This window comes from Podarcis filfolensis, assembly GCF_964270895.1.
Source record: "Podarcis filfolensis genome assembly, chromosome: 7".
In the NCBI taxonomy this organism is placed as follows: Eukaryota; Metazoa; Chordata; class Lepidosauria; order Squamata; family Lacertidae; genus Podarcis; species Podarcis filfolensis.
In genome coordinates, this window is record NC_139603.1 from 77,685,439 (window position 1) to 77,708,192 (window position 22,754).

At 43.3% G+C, this 22,754-nt stretch overlaps 2 protein-coding genes across 4 annotated transcripts; one reads left to right on the plus strand and one right to left on the minus strand.

The window, feature by feature from the left end:
• Nucleotides 1-278: 278 nt before the first annotated feature.
• On the minus strand, nt 279-14,313 carry TATDN1 (TatD DNase domain containing 1). 3 transcript variants are annotated; one of them, XM_083622293.1, is made up of 12 exons: nt 14,188-14,313; nt 12,887-12,952; nt 11,633-11,682; nt 11,416-11,479; nt 10,342-10,485; nt 10,212-10,254; nt 6,776-6,861; nt 6,653-6,693; nt 5,100-5,176; nt 4,165-4,235; nt 2,378-2,504; nt 279-450 (listed from the first exon to the last, which is right to left on the minus strand). In XM_083622293.1, exons 1-12 carry the CDS (start codon nt 14,207-14,209, stop codon nt 348-350), a joined length of 894 nt encoding a protein of 297 aa, XP_083478419.1. In that variant the 5' UTR covers nt 14,210-14,313; the 3' UTR covers nt 279-347. The 3 variants fall into 3 exon arrangements, with proteins under 3 accessions (XP_083478419.1, XP_083478420.1, XP_083478421.1); XM_083622294.1 differs by lacking the exon at nt 14,188-14,313 and adding an exon at nt 13,055-14,155; XM_083622295.1 differs by lacking the exons at nt 11,633-11,682; nt 12,887-12,952; nt 14,188-14,313 and adding an exon at nt 8,606-8,669.
• A 1,258-nt stretch (nt 14,314-15,571) lies between these two features.
• Nucleotides 15,572-21,564, plus strand: NDUFB9 (NADH:ubiquinone oxidoreductase subunit B9). The gene is made up of 4 exons (XM_083622365.1): nt 15,572-15,727; nt 19,016-19,208; nt 20,761-20,874; nt 21,307-21,564. Exons 1-4 carry the CDS (start codon nt 15,642-15,644, stop codon nt 21,436-21,438), a joined length of 525 nt encoding a protein of 174 aa, XP_083478491.1. The 5' UTR covers nt 15,572-15,641; the 3' UTR covers nt 21,439-21,564.
• The last annotated feature ends 1,190 nt before the right edge of the window (nt 21,565-22,754 follow it).

A 22,754-nucleotide genomic window follows, 5' to 3' on the forward strand; every position in this document is an offset into this window, starting at 1 on the left:
TGGGGATGAAGAAACTGTTGTTTTTGCTAAGGGTTGCATTTCTCTTGGAAGATAGGTAGTCAGAGGGCCTTGAGCCATTTTTGGTTCTATATGAATAGTAAGACATTATATTCCATATAACAGAGTCAACTGGATAGTAAAATGAATTGAAATAAATGCTTGGCAAAAAAACAACAACCAGGAAAATATTTCACGGGGTGGGGGTGAAAGCTTTCTACTTAGGTGTTTAATCAAACCTTTACAGCATGCCTGTTTCTAAATCATGGTTTCAGATCTGATGCAGAGAAGAGTCAAATCTTTATTACATGGACAGGATTACCAGTTTTTATCATAATACATAAAATGCTTTACATATCTGGAAAGAAGATTTTAATGCTGTTGTTATATGTAGTGTTGGCCAGTTCTAGCGGATCTTCTTCACGTACTGCTGCTAGTATTTCCAGTATTTGGCTAAAACAAAGCAAAAGGGAAGCACCTTAGGCAGAATCACATCGCTGTGGTTATGTTCACTGTGAACATTACTTGTTCAGGGGTGGTTAAAGTTTACATAAATAGCATTTAGGATTCCATTTTTTTTATGTCAGACAAAAACACCCAAATAACATCATATACAAGTTTCAGATGAAGGGAATTGTGATGCTCTTACTCATCTATCTTGAAATTTATAGGGGAAGGCAGATTCCCATCTCCACAGCAATGGTGAAGCATGTTACACAAGCAGCAACATCTGCTTCCTATGTCTACACCAGTCGTGTGTTGGAATACCAGGCACATTGGTTCATGACTAAGTCATGACTATGCCTTTCAATAGGTCTATGGATAACACTGCATAGAAGGAAATTTTATTGAATTCAGTAAGACTTGCTCCGTAGCAAATGCGCACAAGTCTGCAGTGCTGAGTTTATTTTTTTCTAAAAGTAATGAAGGAAATGCTGCAATCTAAATGCTGAACTGTATGCAATATTGCGGACAGGTAACTCGCATCTCAGAACATAAAAAGCTGTCTTTAATCTGGTCAGACTTCGTCCACCTAGATCAGTGTTGTCTCTGTTGACTGGCAGTAGCTCTTCAATGTTTAGGGGCACTGGCCTTTCGTTCACCTGCTATGTGATCCTTTTTAACTGGAGGTGCCAGGGATTGAGCTTTCGACATTTACTTGTGCCAAGTGTATGTTCTACCAGAAAACTATAGTCCCTACCATGCTTTATCAGTAAATTGGTGGTTTTAGATTTCATGACAAACACAAGTTCTGAAATCTGCGTATTTTGGCATTTGAGGCCATTTTCTTCTTTTCCAATGGGGCTTATTTCTAATTTGAGTAGTGTTCAGTACTGTAGCTAAAAACCACCAGTGGCATCTAATAAGTTGTAGGCAAACACATTGCTATAGTAATTCATGAGGGCAAAAGGGCATTGATTTAGACAACTGAAATATAATATGTATTTCCCATCCCCCACTGTATTCTCTCCCCTTTGAGCCTTGCAGAGCAAGTGAGGAGTGAGAACCCCCGTTCTCAAAGTGGTACAGAGGATGAGGTTGCATTCTACATCCCTGTGGTATTATCTCACAAGTATTCCTTATAGCAATGCACAGAGCTGCTTTTCCTTCAATAGGCACATAGGATGTACTTTGGTATGTATATCCTCTCTCTGGACTGCAGAACCTCAAGCGTACCAGCTGATGACAATCAACAGGGGAGAGGGCTGTTGCCCTCATGCCTTGCTAGTAACCTTCCCAAAGGCACATGACTAGCTATTGCAGAAAACAGAATGCAGACAAGACTGGCTCTCAGTTGCAACCCAGCAAAGCAAATCTTACCTTGCTAATTACTGGAAAACCAGGAGTTTTGACCTGTGTGGGAAGCTCAGAGAGTACATCTAGACAGAATGGTTTGGGGCAACCCAGCCAGATGGGCAGAGTTGTTTATTATTACTATTATATTTTATTATACCTAATTATTGCTGCCCCAGCTACAGGCTCAAACTCCTCCAGCTGCTGGACAAGTTTAGAATCCAGTGGCTCTGTAGTTAGTCTTGTCTCATCCTCACTCCAGGGCCTTAAATCAATTACTGCTAACAGTAGCCTTTTAACAGCCGGTGCTGTTGACGGATGAAATGGCAGAGGGAAATCTCTGCTACATCCCTCCGAACCAGCTGATTGGTGGTGGTTACAATTGCTCTGCCTGTTAGGTGCCACTCTTTATATGGCATTAAACCCCTTGGGCTCCAGCCCAGCTGAAGGTCAGTCATGATCAAGCCCCTCTGAAAGCCATGGGACATAAGTTTCTCATGACTAATTCCACTGGTTTCAGCCAGACTTAGTCATAACTAAATTAAGCTGAATTGGAGCCTTGAAATATATTAAATTATATACTTACATTATATGACAAGGTTCATTTCTGTCCTTCAGGCAGTGTCCTTCTTCCCACTTTTTTTTGGTAGGGAATGTGGTTTTTACATATTTTGAACCAGCGTGGGTATTTTTCACTCCACACCAGGGAGCATCTAGTGTGATTTATGGAACAGTTTAGAATTAACATCATACAGGTGGTTACATAGTCTATCAGCTTTCTGTAACTCATAACCACCGCAGCCATTTCTTTTTGTCCATCTCCCCCAATAGTTTGGGGGGAGGGTGGTGGCGATGTTTTATTCTTAACACAGGCTATAAACCAAAGCAAAGTTGCTGTCAGATCTGTTCGTAACGTACAAAAAACGTAAGTAGTAAAATTATTCCCAGATAGGGTCCCACACCAATATCCCACATAATTCCACAACAGAAAGTTGCAATTGACTTTAGTAAGCAATACTTAGGACCACAGCCTTACTCCTGTGTTAACATAATTCCAAGGGTCTTGCAAGTTTACACTGCTTAAAATGCCAAAGTCAGAATTCCTAATTTGAATGTAAGAGTTTTGTAAGGGTCCATCTACGAAGACAAATCTGCTCCTCTCAAGCCAGGATCATTTTAGCTCCCTAGGCTTAGCAGTTAGGAAGCTCGCCCCTAACCCCAAGCAATTGCTGCCAAGCACCAATGAAGTTAGTCAGGAAGGGTAACTGCTATTGGGCAGGGTTTTCGGGGATATACTGACCTACTGTCAAACTCTCCATAATGCAGTTGTGTTACCAAAGTTTGATATTAATGTGCAAAGCAGATACTTTGATAATGAGGTGATTTAAGGAAGCCATACAATGAAGTCACCAAAGTTCTAGCACAAAGGTGGTCAACTTGATGGGTGGTGGTATTCATAGCCCTCCCAACTGCTGGAAGCTGCGATTTGGCAATACCACAAGAGAGTGGAGCCTATGTTCTGCCAATTAATGGAGGTAAGTGGGCAACCATGCTCTTGGCCAATGGTGTGAATGAGAGGTAGGTTTTCCATCAGATTACGATGCAAAAATTAGCCATTTGTTCCATTTGCTATGGAGGAAAATAATCTGGACTATAAGGGTAGGATGTGTGCTCTTCCCCTTTGCAACCTGGATTTCCTCAGGCAAAGACTGCGCCAGGGCCAGCCCACTCATGAGGCAAGGTGAGGCAACTGCCTCGGGTGGAAAGATCCACAGGGGCAGCAGATCCTGATGTAGATCTTTATTCCCCCCCTCCCCATTCCTGATTTAGATTTTCACTCATCCCTTATTCCTTGGTTCACATCAGGTACCAAAATGTCTTTGGCCTGTCCTTGACAGAGCCCTTCTAAGGAATGAGGCAAGGCCTTTTCTGCTTAGTCTGATTCTTGCCAAGAACAATATCCTTTCTTACAACTCACTTTGGTGACAATATATGGCATTTCTAGCATGCTCACTCCCCCTTGTGGACTGGAGGGTACACAACACTGATAGTGTGACCAAGAGAGCTGTTAAATATAGAATTTACAGGGGATTTTCCTTTCTTACTGCACTGCTAATGAATTAGGTACCGTGCTATAAAAAGACATTACTCTTTAGGTTAGGAACCTTTTTCTTTTTTTCTAAGCCATGCTGAGTAAGCATGTACCCAGTCAACACTGTTTCCGATCTGGGATATATTTGGGTAGTAATCTTAAAATGGCACACTGAGACAGAAGATTACAAACAAAATATATCCCAGATCTGAAACAGTTTTGAAAAGGGTATATTGGTGGAAGTAAAATGTTAAATAGTATTAAATAAAACAACAACGTACCTGTTTCTAGCATTAATCTTTCACTGGGAATTGACCTCACTGCTTCTAAGTTAGCTTCTGTTTTCAGGGAACTGGAAATAATATGAATATGAAAATCACTATGATTTGTTGAAATTCTTTAGTCCAAATAGAAGGAAGTTCTCACAAGATTCAAGGAGAAACTTGTCTGCCCAGATTCAAGTTGCTGGGCACAATCACCCCAAAGTTGTGTTTTCAATTTTGTTTGCATCAAGCAGTTAACTTGTTACTTAAATCCTGATGGCTGCAGTGAGACGCACAATCCAATTTTAAGTATGTTTAGTCACTCCTGCAAAATTTAGTTAGGCTTACTCTCATGAAAGTGCACACATAATTGCTATCTTAGGCTAAGGCTGAAACTAGATTTACAAGCAGTTGTGTGAAACTTTTACTGATTATTTTTTTCTTAAACCAGAAGCAGCCTTGGGAGGACTCTTCCCCCATTCTTTCCAGAGGTTCCCCTTAATTCTTACCTATTTGTCTTTTTGTTTAAAATGTCCCCTATGCTCCCAGCTCACCTCTGTTGGGTGGCAACTGTTGCTCTAGCTATGCACACAATTCCAAGCCAAGGCTAATGGGGACTGAGATTCTGGGCATGTCACACAAGAGTGGTTGGTACTTGCATTTATAGTCCAATTCAAAGTTCAGTAGGCAGCCCATTGCAACACTTAATATGTGAAGGGCTGTAAATTATATATAGCCCACCATCCATGTCTGGCAGATGCTTCATAGGTGGGCTGTTCTTACGGCCTACCTGGGATTGAAGTGTCTGAATTACCTGTGAGGGCACAGTACATGGTGGCTGAGGTGCAGTCACCTTGATGAGCCACAAGCTGCACAGGTGTGCTTTAAAGTATCCATCCCAAAATAAAAAGGAACCCTTTCACCTCAGACATTAGATGTCTAAAATAACTTACCAACCATTTATTCCTATGTAGAGATCTAACTCTATTATAGCTGCTGCCTCCTCTTTGGTGCCATCAAAAGAGTGTACCTGTAAACAAGTAATGATACACCTTTATCATCTGAAGATGCATTGAGATTTTTCAAACTTAAGTATACAAGCTTTCCATTTTCTTGCATTCTTCCAAAGCCAGTTGCTATTTCTGAATAGTATTTGCTAGCCGTGTGCACACAAGCTCTGATAATTTTTGCCACCCAAAGTGAGCAAGTATATTTATGGAGCCCTTAACCGATAAGAGCCAATCAATGAAGTCCATGCTGCGGGGCAGAACCTTCTGTGGACTGGTCAGGAATTCAGTTAAATCAAAGACCTTTGATTTAATCTAATGAGTAGAAGGCAACAAGACCAGCAGCCCAATTCAATGAGGCTGAAAGACAGCCCTCCTACCTTGCCTCTGATGCAAAAGGCACTGTAGCTTAGCTGCCAGGACAGGCACATTGCTTGAGTATGTACTAGTTCTTGTTTAGTCGTGTCCAACTCTTCGTGACCCCATGGAGCAGAGCACGCCAGGCACTCCTGTCTTCCACTGCCTCCCGCAGTTTGGTCAAACTCATGCTGGTAGCTTCGAGAACACCGTCCAACCATCTCGTCCTCTATCGTCCCCTTCTCCTTGTGCCCTCCATCTTTACCAACATCAGGGTCTTTTCCAGGGAGTCCTCTCTTCTCATGAGGTGGCCAAAGTACTGGAGCCTCAGCTTCATGATCTGTCCTTCCAGTGAGCACTCAGGGCTGATTTCCTTAAAAATGGATAGGTTTGATCTTCTTGCAGTCCATGGGACTCTCAAGAGTCTCCTCCAGCACCATAATTCAAAAGCATCAATTCTTTGGTGGCGGGAAAATGTGGTACAGGTCATGCCATTCATCCCCCATTGCAGCTGTTTTTGGACTACAACTCCCATCATCCCTAGCTAGCAGGACCAGGGGTCAGGTATGATGGGGGTTGTAGTCCAAAAACAGCTGCAGACCCTGGTTTGGGAAACCATGCTCTGTTTCACAGCTATGTCACACAACAGCCATTATTCCATCCTGAGATAATGTGAACACACTGTTCATTTCAAAGGCTGCAAGACTATGCCCACTTATTTAGGAATATGCCCAGCTGAACTAAATCTGTACAGGTCATTTTACACACTATGCAGAGGCAAACTTGGGTTTCACACAGTATATACTCAACAGGGAGCGGCCCTTCCCTGTTCAATGTGTCTGTAGGAAAAAGGTGACAATCACATTCACAACACTTAGAAAAGGATGTGGATTTCAGAGTAATGAAGTAGAACTAGTCATCTGGTCCACAAAACGAATCTACCTGTAAATTTCAGACTAGACCCCTAGCTTAAAGTGCTTGCTCACGGGATAATTTTACCGAGGGCAACTAGAAAGCATTGCATGTTTTAGTTTTCAGCTACTTTGAAACACATGAAAAGTGAGATAACTGTTTATAAAATAAACTTGTATCACAAAGAGGTTGATGCTGAAAAGAAACACAACTGAACATCGGGCACTTACCACTCCTCCCACACACCTCTCTCTGTTTCGCCTCATTATATCTGTGTGAAAGGAGAATATTTTACATTAAAAAGCCCAGAGATTTCTACATTTTTTTAAAAAGTATTCTTTTGCAAAACCCACCTACAAATTCTGGATGTGAATTCCTGCAGTGCAGAAACATCGGTAATTTTGTTTGCTCAGATAAATCAAATTGTTTTTCAAAATACCTGAAAAGAAATAAACAGAAACATCCCTACATTTAATGAAATCTCAGCTATAGATTATCTAAATGGTTTAAAGCGTTAGAAAGAATGGAGTGGTTATTATTATTATTATTATTATTATTATTATTATTATTATTAATTATTATTTAGGTGCAGACATAATCCTGCCAGAAGGGAACCCTTTTAAGTCCCATTTAGTTCTATGGGAAGGTTAAGCATGTGCTTAACTTTAAACTCAATAGGATTTGAAAATGTTTCATATTGGCAACATCATGCCAGGTTTTGTGTGATTCCTCGATAAGAAAATGATTCTAGACCGGGAGTGGCTAAGCTTTCGTGGCTTGAAGGCCACACTGACAGTCAGTCTCCCATTCTAGGGACACACGCCCATGGTGGGTATTGTCAATTTATAAGCGAGTGTGTACACACACACACACGGACCACATGAACATATATTCAGACATGCACATTCACCCCACATACAGCACATGCACCCAACATACGTGAAGGCACAGAGCATTCTCCCAGGCTCACACTCTTCCCCACAAACTCACCTGGAGACAGACGCAGAGACACACGCAAACCATCATTTCCTGCCTTTCCCACTCGAGTGGCAGGGTGAGGGTATCTAGCAATGCTGGTGTGTAGTGCTAAAATCGGGAGACAAAAGATCCCTCTCCCTGCTCTTTGGAGAGCATCTCAAGAGGGATCTTTTCTCCCGATCTTAGAGTGTCAAGTAAAGGTAAAGGGACCCCTGACCATTAGGTCCAGTACGGACGACTCTGGGGTTGCGGCGCTCATCTCGCTTTATTGGCTGAGGGAGCCGGCATACAGCTTCCGGGTCATGTGGCCAGCATGACTGAGCCGCTTCTGGAGAACCAGAGCAGCACACGGAAACGCCGTTTCCCGCCGGAGTGGTACCTATTTATCTACTTGCAGTTTGACGTGCTTTCGAGCTGCTAGGTTGGCAGGAGCTGGGACCGAGCAACAGGAGCTCATCCCATCGTGGGGATTCGAACCGCCGACCTTCTGATCAGCAAGCCCTAGGCTCTGTGCCACAGTGCTAAAACCAGCATGTTCTTCCTAGAGTAGAAGGTAGCATTTCTCTCACCACCTCTGCCCATACTGGCTAGGACTGCACATTTATAGCGGCTTTCTGTGCAGTGGGGTGATCTAGAAAGTGGCTTCCTTATGCTACAGCCATAACACATACATTTTCAGTGGCTGATACTTCATTAAGGCCAGAAGCAGAAGAAGCGCTTGGGTGGGGTGGGGGATTTGGGAGGGCCATGCCTGCTTTATAACAGCAGCAAAATTATGTTTCAAAGCCATTAGACCAGGATACAGCCTAAGCAAGGAATGGTAAAAAGCCAGGCCTTGTATGGATGTTGCCAAGAAAAGCAATGATGTTAAAATACAGTTGTACCTTGGAAGTCAAACAGAATCTGTTCTGGAAGTCCGTTCGACTTCCAAAACATTTGGAAACCAAGGTGCGGCTTCCGATTGGCTGCAGGAAGCTCCTGCAGCCAATTGGAACCCGCAGAACCTGCACCGGACGTTCGGGTTCCAAAGAACGTTCACAAACCGGAACAGTCACTTCTGGGTTTGCGGCACTAGGGAGCCAAAAAGTTCGGCTCGCAAGGTGTTCGACTTCTGAGGTACGACTGTACCACCTTACAACAGGAGGTTGTGTTTACATTGTGTGATGTGCAAGTGTCAGACCGAACATTACACAATCATAGTTTACCTTTGAATTGTGAAAGAATCCTAGCTAACCAAGTGTGCTGCCATGACTGATGCTGGGTCTCCCCCTATGCAGAAGAGCATAAATATCACACAGATGACTGTCGGTTGTCAGCACTGTCTTATGAGCTACCATCAAAAACGCAGTGGCAGCAAATACTTGGGATTGTCAGAAACATTTGTGGAACGATTTAGGGAGGACAGCGACATCATGAAATCATAGAATTGGAAGGGACCCCAAGGGTCATCTAGTCCAACCCCCTGCAATGCAGGAAATGGAAGCCTCCATGTTCAGATGCAGTTATGCATCTTGGTAACCAGGTTCTGTGGGCTATTAAGAGATGGCTACCACACCTCTGCCCTGCTTGTGGACATCCAGAGGCACCTGTTTGGCTGCTGGAATGCTAGATTCAACATTCTGATCCTGCCAGCCAAACCTCACATTCTTAAGCTTATTACACCAGAGACTGGGAACCTGGGCCCTCCCAAGCTGTTTCTGCATTACAGATACCATAATCTTTGACCATTATTAGCCATACTGGCTGAGGCCGATGGGTGTCAAGAGTCCAGCAGCAACTGATGGATCACAGCTTCCCCCATCCCTACAATGCACAATAAAAACAACTAGCTTTTATTGGCACGTGTTGTTTCATGTTAAATTCCTTGGCTTTTGTGCCTGGTTCATTCCCTTTCCATTTCACTTCAGTGTTTTTCTGCGATCAAACTGTTCCCAAGATTAACATTACAGCAACCAGCGCCTTGTGCACTCAGTAGCTATACCATCCAGTGACCACTCCATCCAGTAAGGTAAAGGTAAAGGGACCCCTGACCATTAGGTCCAGTCGTGACCGACTCTGGGGTTGCGGCGCTCATCTCACTTTATTGGCCGAGGGAGCCGGCATACAGCTTCCGGGTCATGTGGCCAGCGTGACTAAGCCGCTTCTGGTGAACCAGAGGAGCACACGGAAACACCGTTTACCTTCCTGCTGGAGTGGTACCTATTTATCTACTTGCACTTTGATGTGCTTTTAAACTGCTAGGTTGGCAGGAGCAGGGACCGAGCAACGGGAGCTCACCCCATTGCGGGGATTTGAACCACCAACCTTCTGACTGGCAAGTCCTAGGCTCTGTGGTTTAACCCACAGCACCACCCGTGTCCTGTTCAGTTTAACTCAGCACTGCAACTTCCCATCCTCTGGTCATCTGGCATGCACAACTTCTACTCGAGAGCTGGTGTTCTGGGCCCTGCCATCATGCTTTATGATGATTTGTGCATATATGGATTGCAAAAACACCACCCATGGAATCAAAGCACTGGCCAGCCACTGCAAGTTCCAATGAATGATGTGGTGGAAGCAATGGGATGGTTCAGCCACATGAAGAGGCAGTCAGGGGTTTGGTGTGACCTGTAGGCCATTTAGGGAAGAATAGGGAAGTGGTGACTGTTTCTCCTTGGTTATTATATCCATTTGGGGTGGTAGGGTGGAAGAGCCACTGTTCCTTGGCTTCCAATGGCTGTCACTGGGAGAAAATCCTTGATAATAAAAACAATACTGTTAAAATGTATGAAGGATGCAGTTTCTCTTATGTGTTAAGTAAATCTCTCTTACTTGAGTTGAGTGTCCTTAGTGCAGAATTCTAATCTGTCAAAATCTGGAAGAGAGAATTGACAAACAATTAACTGGCTTTTGAATTGCCAGGAAGGAAACATCACTGCCAAGCCACTTGGTTGCTACTTACCCAAGCCACACTCTCCAATTGCTATGACCTTCCCTTTATTTTTCTCAGCTAGACCTTGTAGCTCTGCTAAGTACTGCTCAGGGTTGCTCTGTTCAAACTCTCCACAGCGGGTGGGGTGGCAGCCAACAGTACTATAAAACATGTCTGAAAACAAACGACATGAACGTGTTGGTTATTATTTCTAGAACGCTTGTCAAGTGAAGGGTGCATCACAGCATAAGCCTTCCAGTCTCCAGCCTCCAAAGAACTTGCATCCTAAAGCCTAATGGTGAGCAGATGCAATGGTAACAGAGGCTGAATGCAAGGGTATGCTGTTACATGTACTTAGGACCTGGGAGTGAAAACTTGGGAACTCAAGAAGCAAGGGCTTCATGGAGCAGGGAGACACCATACAGATTTGGAAGACAACGTAAAATTCTGTACATCAGTACAAAGCTTTCTTTAACTCAACTTTTAAATTAACTTATTCACTTTTGAATAAGGTAGTTCCTGTGGTCATGAAACCAGACTTCGAATGGCAGTGTCACTTGAGACACACAGCATAGCAGCTAAGATTGTGAGCAGGTGGTTACATACGCACTGCAAAGACCACAAAGCAAGTGATCACCTGACTCATCATCTCCCCTTCTGTGTGTGACTCTATGCAGGGTTCACTTGACAAGACATCAGCCCTAGCAGCAGTGAGTTGGGTCGACACAGCAAACCGCCCCAAAGGAATTGTGTGTGAAAAGCATTCCTTTCCTTCTGCTCATAATTCTTTGGACTGAACTGGTGCATATTGGCTTTGGTCATTTTAAATGTTAAATACAGTGGTACCTTGGGTTACATACGCTTCAGGTTACAGACTCCGCTAACCCAGAAATAGTACCTTGGGTTAAGAACTTTGCTTCAGGATGAGAACAGAAATCGCACAGCAGCGGGAGGCCCCATTAGCTAAAGTGGTGCTTCAGGTTAAGAACAGTTTCAGGTTAAGAACGGACCTCCAGAACGAATTAAGTTCTTAACCCGAGGTACCACTGTACAGGATAATTAAAGCATTCCATTGAAAGCTATATAACATAAGGAGACAAATACCATTTGTCTGTGCCAGCTGAAGTGCATCTTTGCTATCTTGCAAACTTCCACCTGTAATCATGAACTGGAATAAAAAAAAAGAAAGTTTACCTAAGTGCTAGTTTCTAAATGTTAAGATTAATTCATATCTTGAAAAACACAGATATGAAAAGTCAACAGAAACAACTGAAATTTAACACAAAACACACTACCCAAAACCTTTGAAGAACAAATGTACCTTTTTAACACCAGTTTTGACCGCTCTAGCCACCACATCCAAGAAGTCATCTGCAAAAAGACAGAACTGAAATCCTTAATTTAAAGCATCCATATGGCCCAATCTATTTCTGGAACCTTTAACAGCCTCAGGTATGCAGTAGCTCCTACATTTCCTTTCCTTTTCCTGAAACTTTACAGCAGTAATGGACAATCAAACTGTGGTATTTCCATTAAGCAGCATAGATATCCTTATTGACTAGGAAGGACTGCAGCTCAAATTCTTTGAAGATCATTGAAAGTAATTTCCTCCCCAAGCAGTACCACACTCAAGTGATTTGAGAATTGTGATTCATCAAGTTTTCCTTGATATTTTCCCCAGGAACATATTCAACATATCTAAGTGATCATCTCCACATGTATGCTCCACCAACTGCCAGAAATTGACTTCTTAATCCTCTATGCATCATTAGAGCTTCTTGGTCATGTAGCAAGGCGTTTTTGATAGTTTCCCTTCAGCAACTGAATACTGTACTCTCCATCTGGAGATTTGCTGAAACTCAAGTCTTAGGGTAGCACAATGTGACTAAGTCATACTGAGAAAAGACTCACACCGAAGTTATATCACAAGTAGCTTTAGTTTTCAGTGGGTCTACTTTCAGTATGATCGTCAGATAGCACACTTCAAAGGCACAATAAGCATGCTTATTCAAAAATACTGAGTCCAATGCAGTGTACTCCCGAGAAAGTATTAACTAACAGAATTGCAGCCTTACAGCACAATCCTATGCATGCATGCTTAGAAGAGAGTCCCATTGTGTTAACTGAGGCTTACTCCCAGCTAAGAGTGTTAAGGATTGTGGCTTTACAGTTCAATTTTACACGTCTACTTAGAAGCCATACTGAACTGAACAGGACTTCCTCCCAAGTAAGATATGCAAAAGATTGTATCCTTAGAGCAGACCCATTTCAATTAATCAATTGGTCATGTTCAATAATTTTAATGGGCGTACTCTGAGTAAAACTGCATTGAATTACCATCCTAGTGGGTTTTTTTCTCTCAAAATGGATGGGTGGGAGACAAAGAGCAGGATGAAAGTCCAATTTTAATAACTGCCAATAATAATAATAATAATAATAATGTCACTCTCTGGGAATGGGGGGACCCCAAAAAGTGTAACCTGAAAGAAAATGTCCCTTGCAGATGCATACTACGAATATCTGGGGACGTGAGGACAACAGAAGGAGCCATTAAAGAAACAGACAGAATATTTACCTTGATGCTTTTGAGTACCTCTGTATATGCCTTTGAACATAGGATCAGTTAAATTAACACCAATATCTAGAGAGAGAGAGAAATAAATTAGTATCCTCAACTTGGATCATTGTTTATGCTGCCTGGGGATGATGGGAGTTGGAGTCCATCATCTGAAAGGCTCCTCACCAGCAGTTTCAAGATGTCAGAAGATCTGATGGGTGATGAAACTATGACCCTATGCTTTAGATATATACTGGTTGCTGTTAGAGGCCAGAGTCTGTACTACGAAAGGATCCCTTTAAAAAGTCTGCAAAACCTTTCTTATGGAACGAGGGCTGTCTTGCATGTACCTGCTATGTTTCATTCTGGATTGATTTATTTGATGTTTTAATGTGTTGTAAGCCCCTTTGAGGTTTTTCTTAAACATATAAAATGGTATAGAAATAAAATGAAAACAATAATGCTAATAATAATACATTGGCACATGCATCAGGTGACAGCTTGTATAATCTGCAGTGGCTCATTCATGCAAACACCAAGGCCAGAACTTACAGGCCACCTCATGTGCAGTGCTCTTTCAGTGGAGTCAATATACACAGTGCACCTGCCAAATCATCCAGTGACAGGGAGTGTCAAATGCATGCATGCACTAACCCCCAAGAGAAGCCACTAAATGCAGATTCTCATCTGGCAATGCCTGCAGGGAAATCGCTGCAGGATGTGAGGGAAAGGGTTGGAACTGTCTCCTGTGTCCATTTGTAGCCGAATACCGCAAACAGATTAGATCTCTGCAGAAATCGGACTGCTTGCAGCAAAAACAAAAGGTCTCTTGTGTGCATTTGTGAGATACAAGCAAAGCAGAGAAGGAGCTTCCCCGTTACGGCTCCGGCTTTGCGGGCCCGGGTACCCAGAAGCAAGCCCCGTATAATACAAATAAGAAATGAATGGCTGAAATCGACGGGCCTTGCTTCTGAGTAAGCATGCGCAGAACCGGGACTGTGACTTGGGGGGCTCGCTCCCCAGCCAACGCGCACAGGATCGCCCTGCGCGCACCTGCAACCCCGCGCAGGTTCCCCTCAGGGGAGCGAGGCTGCGATCCCGAACCTCGCATCTACCCGGGAGCAAGCTCCACTGACAACGACGGGGCTTGCCCCGGAGTAAGCGCGCCTGGGATGGTGCCCTGGAGAGGGGGGGTCCCTTCGGCCGGTTCCGCAGCCGCCCCCCACCTCGAAGGACTGCCCCTCATCGACTAGGCCCAGCGCCCTCTTTGCGGACGCAAAGGAACACCCCCCCCCAGTTGCCCAGGCAACCGTCCTCACCAATGAACTTGAAGCGGCTCATGACGACGGCGACTGAGGCCCGCGCGCCTCTCTCTCTCCTTCTCTCTCTCCTCCCATAGAATGTAGAAGCGCCGACGTCACTTCCGGTTTCCCTTTGAGCGCTACCCGTATGCCGGGTAGGCGCGTAAGCAGGCGGAATGGACCATAGAGGTGGGTGTCGCTCTATCCGCCACTGTTAGAAATGTATCTCTATGGTCCCTTCTCTCTATTCCTTTGGCATTTTCTGTATTATTATCCATCGCGTTTAAATTATACTGAACATTATATATAATGCAGCGTTATATCATAGTTAATTTTCAAATATAATTTATGCTGCATTTGTGGTGTTCCATTATCTCCTAGCATGTTCTCGTTAATTTAATGTTGGCAAGCCGCTTCGGGGATTCGCGTGGAGAAGCGGCATGGAAATGTAACAAAGCAACAAAAAAAAACAAAAAAACCCTTAACTTTATTGATTTAATGTATTTGATTAATTCGCCGCATTTGGTGCTACCAATGCACATGGTTTCCCTCTACCACCCGCTGTCCGTTTTATCCTGGGTGGTGGATAGCAGGGGACTGGCCCCAAGGTCACCCAGCTTTCTCATGGCGATATAATAATGGCTCAGAGCGGCTAACAACAGTAAAATAATACAACAATATAAATTACAGCGGTGACATTTTCTAATTCACATCGTGGATCCACCTTCAAAAGCCCCCAGGGCAGCCTGAAGGGAAGCACCGGCTTTTTGCCTATGGGCCTCTGCGATTGTCTTGATTCCTAATGAAATATACTCAGAGTCGCAAAGTGATTTCATGCTCTTTATTCAGCTCATAGTGGTGAGGAGGAATGAATGAATGTCCCCTCAGAGTATCTGCTTTGTATACATTATTTACACAATGGGCTGCACATGATTGGCTAATTCCAGAATTCTACTGTAAGCCAATCAGGTTGTGGATTCACTTCTATCTGGAGCATGATTGGGTGGTTTCTGCCAACCAATCATACTGCTGCATTGTTCTAGGACCAATCAGACTGCTGCATTCTGAATCCTATTGTTCTAGGACCAATCAGACTGCTGCCTTTTGGATCCTATTGTTCTAGGACCAATCAGATTGCTGCAGTTTGGATCCTATTCAACTCAGTACATAACACCTTATCTTTATCTTCCTTTGGCCAATTGGCCTGTGCGTTTCTCCAGTTTCATTATCTCTTATCTGCTTTTTGCCAATTAACCTGTGCATTTCTCTAAATTCCTTTTCTCTATCTGCGTCTTCCCCCTCACTCTACCCTTTTCTTCCTATCTCTACATTCTTCTTTCCTATCTCTATATTCCCCCCCCTCCGTATTTCTACAGCGGCCCGGATAGGCCGCTTCCTCTGACGTCACCCTCCCATGATCCCTTGCGGCGAGCCCTCCTGGGCAAGGTGAAGAAGCTGGCGGCCCAGCCAAGATGGCGGCGTACCTGACCCACCAGCAGAAAGTGCTGCGTCTCTACAAGCGGGCGCTGCGGCACCTCGAGTCCTGGTGCATCTTCCGGTGAGAGACTGGGGGGGGGGCTGCTCCCCGGGACCCTCTTTTCGGGACCCTCCCCTCTTGCCGCCCTCTCCCGTTATCCGCGAGGGTCCGAGGGAGAAGGAGGGCCTCCTTGACTGGGCCTCCTTCGTTTATTCCGCCTCTTTCCTGTCTTTCCTTTCGGGGGGCCGGGCAGCTTCTCTCGTGGTTGCTTCTGTGTCTCTTCCTCACGGCCCTCCCATTTCTCCAGGACAGCAACAACCCTGCGAGGCAGGGCCAGAAGGGGGAAAGGGAGCCCCGTTGAACCAAAAATTAAAATAGAGGGGGGAGGAAAAAAGAGCATAGTAAGTCTGGTCAGAGCATAGTAAGTCTGGTCTGCTTAATCAAAAACTAGTAATATCCAAAGGCAACACGATGACCAAGTACAACAGTGCGATGTCAGTATAAACTCTTTATATAAACTGTACAGAACAATATGAAATATATGAAATATGCACTCTCTGCAAAACCAAATAAACAGAAATCTTCTAAATCTCTAAAAGTCACAAAATATGCACTCTTGGATTCTCTTGAAAACATAGAAGCAAATAAACGTAAGTCTTAGAGGTCTCTGGAAGTCTTTGTGGGCTATGCAAGTCACTCAGATTCTTATCTGGTGAAAACAAGCCGTAAAGCTTTGTTTTGTGACTTCCAACTCTGCTGAAGTGGTCCGCAAGCAGACCTCGTGAACAGTGATCTAAAACTAAGCAGACCCACCACTAACTGTGGCCCTCAAAACTTTTTTCTCAGGACCATTCTTTCAGAATAAAAATTTCCCCGCGACACACAAGATTTTTAATTCATGAGAAATGCCTTGGAAAACAGTGAATATTGTTTTTATATAGCGGACGGATGAAGAATTGGAAGTTCTTTACTCTCCAATTTTTAATTTTTTTCATAGAATCTTAAGGAGTTGGAAGGGACCCAAGGGTCATCTAGTCCAACATTTCTGCTTTTTATTGTATCTGTATGAAAGTCTTGGTTTGGTAAAAAAGGAAAAATTATGTCAAGTTTTGTATTTCCCCCTCTATAAACCTTAATAAATTTTATTTTTTTAAAAAAAGGGAAACAAAAAGAAACCACTCCTAACCATGCTTGATTTATAATAGGACATCCAGAAAGTATAAAATAATGCAGCTACATAAGAACATGAATCATTCCCAAGATATAATATTGATTGCCCTTGAATCTTGCTGCCACTCTAGGGTGGCACTGCGAACCACTATACTGTAATAGCAGGACCAAAAGTAAAAAAGGAGCTTCATTGTTCCAAAAAAGAGCATGGTAAGACTTAATAGTATTAATTTATACATACATACATACATACATACATACATACATACATACTTTTATTTGTATGCTGCCTTTCCACAGTTCAAACCATGCCGGAGGGGCTTATAGCATGAAAAAATGCATAACTACAACATACAAAAGCCGTTCTAAGCAATAAATAAAACATGAAAAAAATACACAACCAGACTGAACAATTTCTAGACATTCCTAATCAAGGTATTGCCCTTCTGTGGATCCTGTTAGGAAAGCTAGGCTCAGAGATGGTAATTGGCCCAAGGTCACTGTGAACTTCATAGCTAATAGGATTTTGACCCTGGGCCTGACTAGCTGTAGTCCAACGCTCTAACATTCTAATTACACTTTTTACTATTGTGTTTCACATAGAAATATGATGCATTTGCCAACATTCCTTGTATGTCAAGCTTTCTGACATGGCAAAATTTCACCTTTTAATATTTCTGGTATTAATATTCTCCCACCCCCTTCTCTTTCTTTTCTCCTCACCCATTTTGTGATTTTTCTGCTATTTGTTGATGTTTGCTGGTGGGTGGGCTGAGGGGATCAGGTGAGGTTTGAGCATTTCCCTGAAATCATTTTAACAAGGGTTAAGATGAGCTCACGGGTCTTGTTGTCGCTTCGGATGGTTTTTGCTCCCGTGTTAATTATTGTTTACCCCTTGCTGTGCTTCCTGACCACCCTATTCCTCAGGAGCACCTATGTTTTTAAAGTAAAGGGCTGAGCAGTGAGGTGACCAGGTTGCAGATGATACCGTATTATTCAAGATGTTGAAAAATAAAGCAGACTGGAAAGAGCTGCAAAAGAATCGCTCCAGACTGGGTGAATGGGCAACAAAATGACAGATGAGGTTGAAAGTAAGTTTCAAGTGGCATACATGGGGACAAATCAATTGTATCTTCACATGTAGACAAACGAGGAAATTAGATCTTGGGGTAGTGTTGTGTAGCTCAGTGAAAATGTCAAGCCACCGTGCGGCACCTTTGTAAAAAAGGACCAGTTCTATTCTAGGGATTGTTAGGAAAGGGATTAAAAATATAACTGCCAAAGCTGTCATTCAAATCTATGGTGTGAACACACTTGTATATAGTTTTGCTCTCTGTATCTCAAAATCGATATTATAGAGCTGAAAAAGCTGCCAAAGGGGACAACCAGAATAATCTGGGGCTAAATTCCCTTCCAAACAGGGAATATTTAGGTCTTCAAGAGTGTCTAGCACTCTCAGTTGTGCTTAAAATGTCATCCATGACTATAAATCCCCTCACAGCCATGCACAGCTATATTTAAGAGCCAAAATAACAACCAAATAGTTAATCAACTAGTTAGAATCTTAGATAATGTTTAGGGCTTTATGCCTAAAATTCTAATTTTGTGAAACATTATCTACACACTAGATCCCTCTAGTGGCCATTCCATAGAAATGGTTCTATTATAAGAGTCTTAAGTAGAATTCTTATCTAGTGCATTAGGAAAATTGGGTAAGTGGTTGTGGATTTTACAGGGTGTCCTATAAACATGGTGCCCCATGACATTTTATCCATGGAGTAATCTGTGTGTAGCTATCTGACAGTGTGTTAACTCTCAGCGACTGCAGAATGGTACAAACAGGGCTACTTCTGTCACTACAATAGTTACACACCTTTGCAGTTTAGATTATAAAATGCATTACAGAGAACAGTTGTTAAAATGGTGATAATAAAACTGACATTAAAAGTTAGCAACATCAGAGAAAGCTATTGTTAAAACAGCGTCATAAAATGACCGAAATGCAGACTGGATTTTTAAAAAAATGGTTCATAAAAAAATAATAACCATGGTTAGCTCTAAAAAGGGGAAAGGGATTTGTGTTTGAGAAGGGGAAAGGAGCAGAGGAGCCCTCTGTGATTGGGAGATCAGGCAGCAATATATCTTCATTGACCTGTAATTTCACGATGGTTATCTTTTTCTTTTTCCTTGCATTCTCAGGGACAGGTATCGATTCTTTGCCTGCCTGCTGAGAGCACGGTTTGATGAACATAAGGATGAAAAAGATATGGTGAAAGCATCCAAGTTGTTGCTGGCTGGTGAACAAGAATTTTGGGAAAATAAACACTCTGAGCCTTACATCTTCCCTGATGCTCCAGGAGGCACATCTTATGAGAGATATGAGTGCTACAAGGTCAGTGCATTACAAGTCTACTAGTGACTAACCTCCGTAATCAATACTCTCTGTTGAAACTATGATAACTATCCCAAGCACGTGCACCTGCTTGGGATAGTTATCATAGTTTCAACAGAGAGTATTGATTAGTACAAGAAGTACGCTAAATTTGGGGGGGCAGCCCTTTGAGCAGTCAGACGGGAAAAAGAAAATGAAATGGTTAAGTTCAAGGAGTATACTTCAGACATGGGAAAATGTAAGTGAGAAAAGTATCAGGCCTTGGGCATAACGAAGAGTCATGGAGAGGTAGAGAGACCAAATTTTTGCTAGAACACACAAGTTGTCTTCCAATAAAGTATTATCAAAAAGGGGGACCTGTGTGCCTCCTAAAAGCAAGAAGATGGATGTACTTCTTGCTTTTGCCATTATACAAATATGTGTTGCATTGATCCTACTGTCACTCTCATCCATGCTGAAGAGGAGCACAAGTTGGAGGATTAGATGTGCATCCTTTAAATAGCTCACATTATCGGCTTCAGAAGCAGCAGAAGAACCATATTACAGTGGTACCTCAGGTTACATACGCTTCAGGTTACAGACTCCACTAACCCAGAAATTGTGCTTCAGGTTAAGAACTTTGCTTCAGGATGAGAACAGAAATCGTGCAGCGGCAGTGAGAGGCCCCATTAGCTAAAGCGGTACTTCAGGTTAAGAACAGTTTCAGTTTAAGAACGGACCTCCGGAACGAATTAAGTACTTAACCCGAGGTACCACTGTATCCAGAAGATCCATCATTTTAACGGGTGGGAGTGATTGCGGGTCACTGGAACCCTACATATCAGGAAGGTAGTGCATGCCCAAATGGTCCCTGGCAACCAACCATTCATTTGGAAAGTGAGGTAGTTCTGCCCATACCTCTGCCAAATGAGTTGGACGGCGAAATTTCTTCTAGTAGCTGCTCAGTATGCTGCCATAGGAGCCCATGAGGAAATGTGTAATATTTTTCATTGGGTATGTGAAGCTGTCTTGTAGTCAGATGTAGACCTGTCCTGTGTCTTACCAGCCATGCTGCTCGCTCCAACATGGAGATGGTGGGCATTGAACAGGGACCTTTTGCGTAGAAAGCAAGCTCTCGCACTGAGCTCTGGCAAGCTATGGCCTCTTCCCTCTTCGTTTAGGCTCACTGAGAGTCTTTTGGAAGGTGGATAGATGATATTTATTCTATTGGCTCTCCTGACTATAGTCCAGTATTTTATTGTAGAATCTTCTGACTGAGGAGTAGTTGTGTGGCACAAGTTGACTCATAGAAATGAAGCCCCACAATGGGGTGCACACCTTGTAATTCTTTCTTCTCAATTTGGTTTAAACAGCACATTGCAGCAATTCAAGCCTAAAAATTGCTAAGTCTTTATTAAACTAGTCTACTGGGCCTTTATTAAACTAGCCTCTTAAACAAAGGAACACATTGAAGCGGTACAGGAAAAACATTCTGCCTTCAAAGAGACAAGCAATCTTTGCCTACATTGTGATTGCAGTATTTTAAGTTATGGTCTGGTTTCCAATCTGACAGGCACCCGAATGGTTCCTAGATTTATGGCATCCTTCAGAGAAGGCAATGTATCCTGACTACTTTGCCAAGAGAGAACAGTGGAAGAAGCTGAGGATGGAAAGCTGGGAGAAAGAGGTTAGTCTTGCTTCTTCTCCACTACATGTACTGCAGTGTAGATTTCTGTGTGTTGAAAGACAAAAGAAATGGCAGTCGCATATATTTAGACATTCTGCTTGTTTCCTAACAACCTATCTTTAAACGTCATCATTACCATGAAGCCTAGATACATTATCATCTTTGAAAGCTCATTCTCACTTTGCAAATGCACAGCACTGCATTTCAGCGGCATGTTGCCCATCCCGAACTAAGTGGCTAATCTGGATAGCTTCTTCTCTCCCCGGTCAGGATACCAGATAGTACTTCCATCTTATCTTGGCATGGGAAACTTTCTGATACATGTTCAATCCAGCAGGACACAAGCATGCATTGCTATAGTCTCCTGTGGAAATGTATGGGCACGCTTGGAGATGTACTCTTGGTGGCTACTGACTCGGCTTCACTCTCTAGGTTCAGCAGCTTCAGGAAGAAACCCCAGCAGATGGGCCCAAGACGGAAGCCCTGCCTCCAGCACGGAAGGAGGGACACCTGCCTCCACTGTGGTGGCAGTATGTCACTAGGCCACGGGAGCGTCCAGCATAAAAAGATCACCTTTCCATGTACAAAAACACTTCTCCAAGAGGAGATTAAGCCCTACCAGTAAAAAGAATGTCTGCATGCATTACTGTGGTACATGTACCCAATAAAATAAAGTTCAGTGTCAATCAATCAGTGGCGTTTGTGTGAACATCCAAGTGTGGACTATGGTAGCACCTCATCTGCCTCAGTACAGTGGTACCTCGGGTTACAGGTGCTTCAGGTTACAGACTCCGCTAACCCAGAAATAGTACCTTGGATTAAGAACTTTGCTTCCAGATGAGAACAGAAATTGCGCAGCAGCGGGAGGCCCCATTAGCTAAAGTGGTGCTTCAGGTTAAGAACAGTTTCAGGTTAAGAACAGACCTCCAGAACAAATTAAGTTCTTATCCCGAGGTACCACTGTGTGTTGTTTTAGTATCAGTATATGCAGGGAGAAGAGCAGCTCTTTAATTAAGGAACCCCCTACCTGGAACGGTTTCTAATGTCTTCCTCTTATGCTGCTTCCAGAAGTTGAGCAGATTAACGCTTGGGCGAGTTTGAATTGCATAGTTGGCATGACAACCCATCGCACAAAACAGTTTCTCCCTAAGTAGGGACACCCTCTTTAAAACGGTTGCCCCATTGCCCAGTTTCGTATTCTTGGGAGTCCTTATCCTCCGGATATTGGTGGGGAATGACGAGTGTGTTGGCCCTCTACCCTTCTTAAGCAGTCTGGTTCTCTGTATAGGCTGGGAATTGCCTTATGGGAGCAGCAGTGTGGATATGAAATGCAACAGACCTGGGCCATGGACTTGCCACTCAAGATTATTATTGCTCTAAAAGAGGGGTGGTGAACCTTTTGTTTTTACAGAGGATGTTGCAGCAGCCATCAGCCTCAGCTGCTATGGCAAATGATAACGGAAGCTGTAGGACCACAGCAGCTGGAGTTTCCCCATCCTTGTTCCAGAGCAAACAGCCTCTACATACCATGCTCAGGTCACCTCCAGAATTCACTCTGTTTTTACATAATTCAGTAGCCATTTCACACTAAACCTATGAGGACAAAGCATTCAACGTATCATGCCCTTGTTGATGAAGATAAGCTTATTGTAATAGGGTTGTATCCAACAAAGTCATCCTATTAGCACAATGATTTCCTACAATCAGGTGGGGAAGGTAGGCAAGGGGTGAAAGAGGATGTCTTGATGTGCAAGCCTAAGTGCTTGTACTGCTACAGCCCATATTTTCTTCAATCATCAAGCTGTGCAATTGGACCCTCTTTACAACCAAGTACAGTGAGATGCAGCTATGTTATACCATCCACTTTGTACTGGGACGTC

Bases quoted from the DNA above. Each gene is read 5' to 3' on its own strand.
- NDUFB9 (XM_083622365.1), top strand. From the start codon at position 15,642: ATGGCGGCGTACCTGACCCACCAGCAGAAAGTGCTGCGTCTCTACAAG. The intron at 15,728-19,015 runs GTGAGAGACTGG...TTGCATTCTCAG, and splicing joins GAGTCCTGGTGCATCTTCCG to GGACAGGTATCGATTCTTTG. The intron at 19,209-20,760 runs GTCAGTGCATTA...CCAATCTGACAG, and splicing joins AGAGATATGAGTGCTACAAG to GCACCCGAATGGTTCCTAGA.
- TATDN1 (XM_083622293.1), bottom strand. From the start codon at position 14,209: ATGAGCCGCTTCAAGTTCATTG. The intron at 11,480-11,632 runs GTACATTTGTTC...TTTTTATTCCAG, and splicing joins TCAAAACTGGTGTTAAAAAG to TTCATGATTACAGGTGGAAG. The intron at 2,505-4,164 runs GTACGTTGTTGT...AAATCACACTAG, and splicing joins AAGATTAATGCTAGAAACAG to ATGCTCCCTGGTGTGGAGTG.